This window comes from Emydura macquarii, unplaced genomic scaffold (genome assembly GCF_026122565.2).
Source record: "Emydura macquarii macquarii isolate MOO-44397 ecotype Brisbane River unplaced genomic scaffold, CSIRO-AGI_Emac_v2 contig_883, whole genome shotgun sequence".
NCBI classification, from domain to species: Eukaryota; Metazoa; Chordata; order Testudines; family Chelidae; genus Emydura; species Emydura macquarii.
In genome coordinates, this window is record NW_027131020.1 from 1 (window position 1) to 1990 (window position 1990).

The following is a 1990-nucleotide window of genomic DNA, read 5'->3' on the forward strand; positions in this document are numbered from 1 at the left end:
TGTACTAATGGCTGACAGTGCAGCAATGACCTCTATATCTCAAGGTGCTGGTACAGCGTATTTATGCAAATTTTCTGTTTCTGAGGGGCGGGTGGCAGGGGGCAGGCGGGTGATGCCCTTATACCCTCCCCTGGGCACGGGGCAGCTCAGCGCTGGGAGGGGACAGTCTCTGTCAGGGTCAGAGATTCCCTCCGGCCTGGGCTGGGACCGGGCAGATGATCAGGGGAGCCGCGTTTTCACCCCCAGCATTGAGACCAGGATGGAAATAAGGGCGAAGAGTCCCAGAGAAGGTGCCAGTTAAAGTAAAAGTGAAGAGCTGGGACCTGTCAGTGACATTGTAAAATGAGACCTTGCCTGCCTCATAGTCCAGGAAAATCCCCACCCGGCTGGGCCTGACGGTCACAGGGAGAGGAGGCAAGAGGGCGCTGCGGGCATAGTATCTCCCATCCTTCAGCCACATGGCCCAGTATCCATTTCCAGGTGTGACTGTGACCTCCCCCTTCCTGCACACAGTTTCCCTACAAATCCCCAGAACCCAGTGAGTCTTGTCTCCCACCTCCACCTCCCAGTAATGCCTCCCGCCCAGGAACCCCTCAGCACCCAGCACACAGACACAGGTATCAAATCTCTCAGGCTTGTCGGGCAGATCCTGGCGTGTGTCTCTGAGTTTCACTTGTTTCCGATCCTCAGACAGGTCGAGTTTGGGATTTGCTGTGTCTGGATCCAGAGTCACGTCCACTGGGGAGAGAGTCACAGAGTCAGGGCCGGGGCAGGGACTGGTCACGGGGATCAAAGGGAAATTAACCTGCGTCCTCGTTAATGTCTGGGGGGGGGGTTGTTGCCCGTTCAGGGGAGTCAGGGCCCCTCTGCCCCTGGGAGCGAACTTGAGGGGAAGGAGAGCAGGAGCGGGGGAGGGGTAGGGTAGGAAGGTGTCAGCGGGGCAGAACAGGCGGGAGGGAACGGGCAGGCACCAGGGGTACAGAGTGAGGCAGGAGCCGGGAGGCAGCGGGGGTGTCTAGGGCAGGGGTGATCACTGGAGGGCAGAGCGAGGGCTGGGGCAGGTGACAGGGGGCAGAGTGAGGTGATGGGAGGGGCGGGTGTCAGGGGGCTAAGGGGGAAGAGGAGCCCCAGGAGGCAGAGGGGGAGTGGAAAGGGGGCTGGCCCCAGAGGACTAGAGGGAGCGGGGGAAGGGGCAGTCCCCAGTGGCAGAGGGATCACCAGGGGAGCGGGGGGCACCAGGTGAGCCAAGAATGGGTCGGGGGAAGGTGCAGATGACAAGGGGACAAAGGGGGGCACCAGGAGGGCTGAGGGGGGATAGTGGAGGGGTGGATGCAAAGAGGGCACAGAGGGGAGGGGCAGGTGTCAGGGGAGAATGAGGGGTGAGGGAGCAGGTAAGCACAAGGGGGAAGAGAGAGGGGTGTAGGGAAGGGTGGGCCTGGGGGGGCAGAAAGGGGCAAAGGGAGGATAAGGGGTGGGAAGGTGGGCACCAGGGGGCCCAAATAAGGGTGAGGGATGGGGCTTGCAGCAGGGAGGGAGATGGGGGTGAGGGTAGAGAAGGGCTCCAGAGGAGGAGCAAAGGGAGGGGCTGGCCCCAGGGGACTAGAGGGAGGGAGGGGTGCAGGAACCAGGGAGGCAGAGGGGGGCGAGGGGACAGGCAGGGGTTTGGGGGGGAGAAGGAAGTAGCTTGTGGTGGGGGATGGAGAAGAGTTGGGGGCCAGGGTGGGAGAAGAAAGAGGCAGGTACTGGGGGTACAGTGGTGGGGCGTGGGGATGGGGCAGGGACCAGGTTCTAGAAGAGGAAAGGGGGAGGGGCAGGCATCATGGAGTCAAGGGGGGCAAAGGAAGGGGCGGTTGCCAGAAGGGTGGGGGGAAGGGACAGGTGTCAGGGGGGCAGAAGGTGGTAAAGGGAGGGGCAGGCAAAAGGAGGGAAGGGCAGAGGGGAGGGTGGGCGCCAGGTGCAGCGGGGATGGGGAAAAGAGGGGTGGGGGAAG

At 62.5% G+C, this 1990-nt stretch overlaps 1 protein-coding gene across 1 annotated transcript; it reads right to left on the reverse strand.

Annotated features, from left to right (window-relative positions):
- Window positions 1-178: 178 nt before the first annotated feature.
- LOC137149866 (E3 ubiquitin-protein ligase TRIM39-like) lies at window positions 179-738 on the reverse strand (the record flags this gene model as incomplete). Its single annotated transcript, XM_067543482.1, has 1 exon — window positions 179-738. A coding segment is annotated over one exon (560 nt), but the record flags the coding sequence as incomplete, so codon positions are not given.
- Between the last annotated feature and the right edge of the window lie 1252 nt (window positions 739-1990).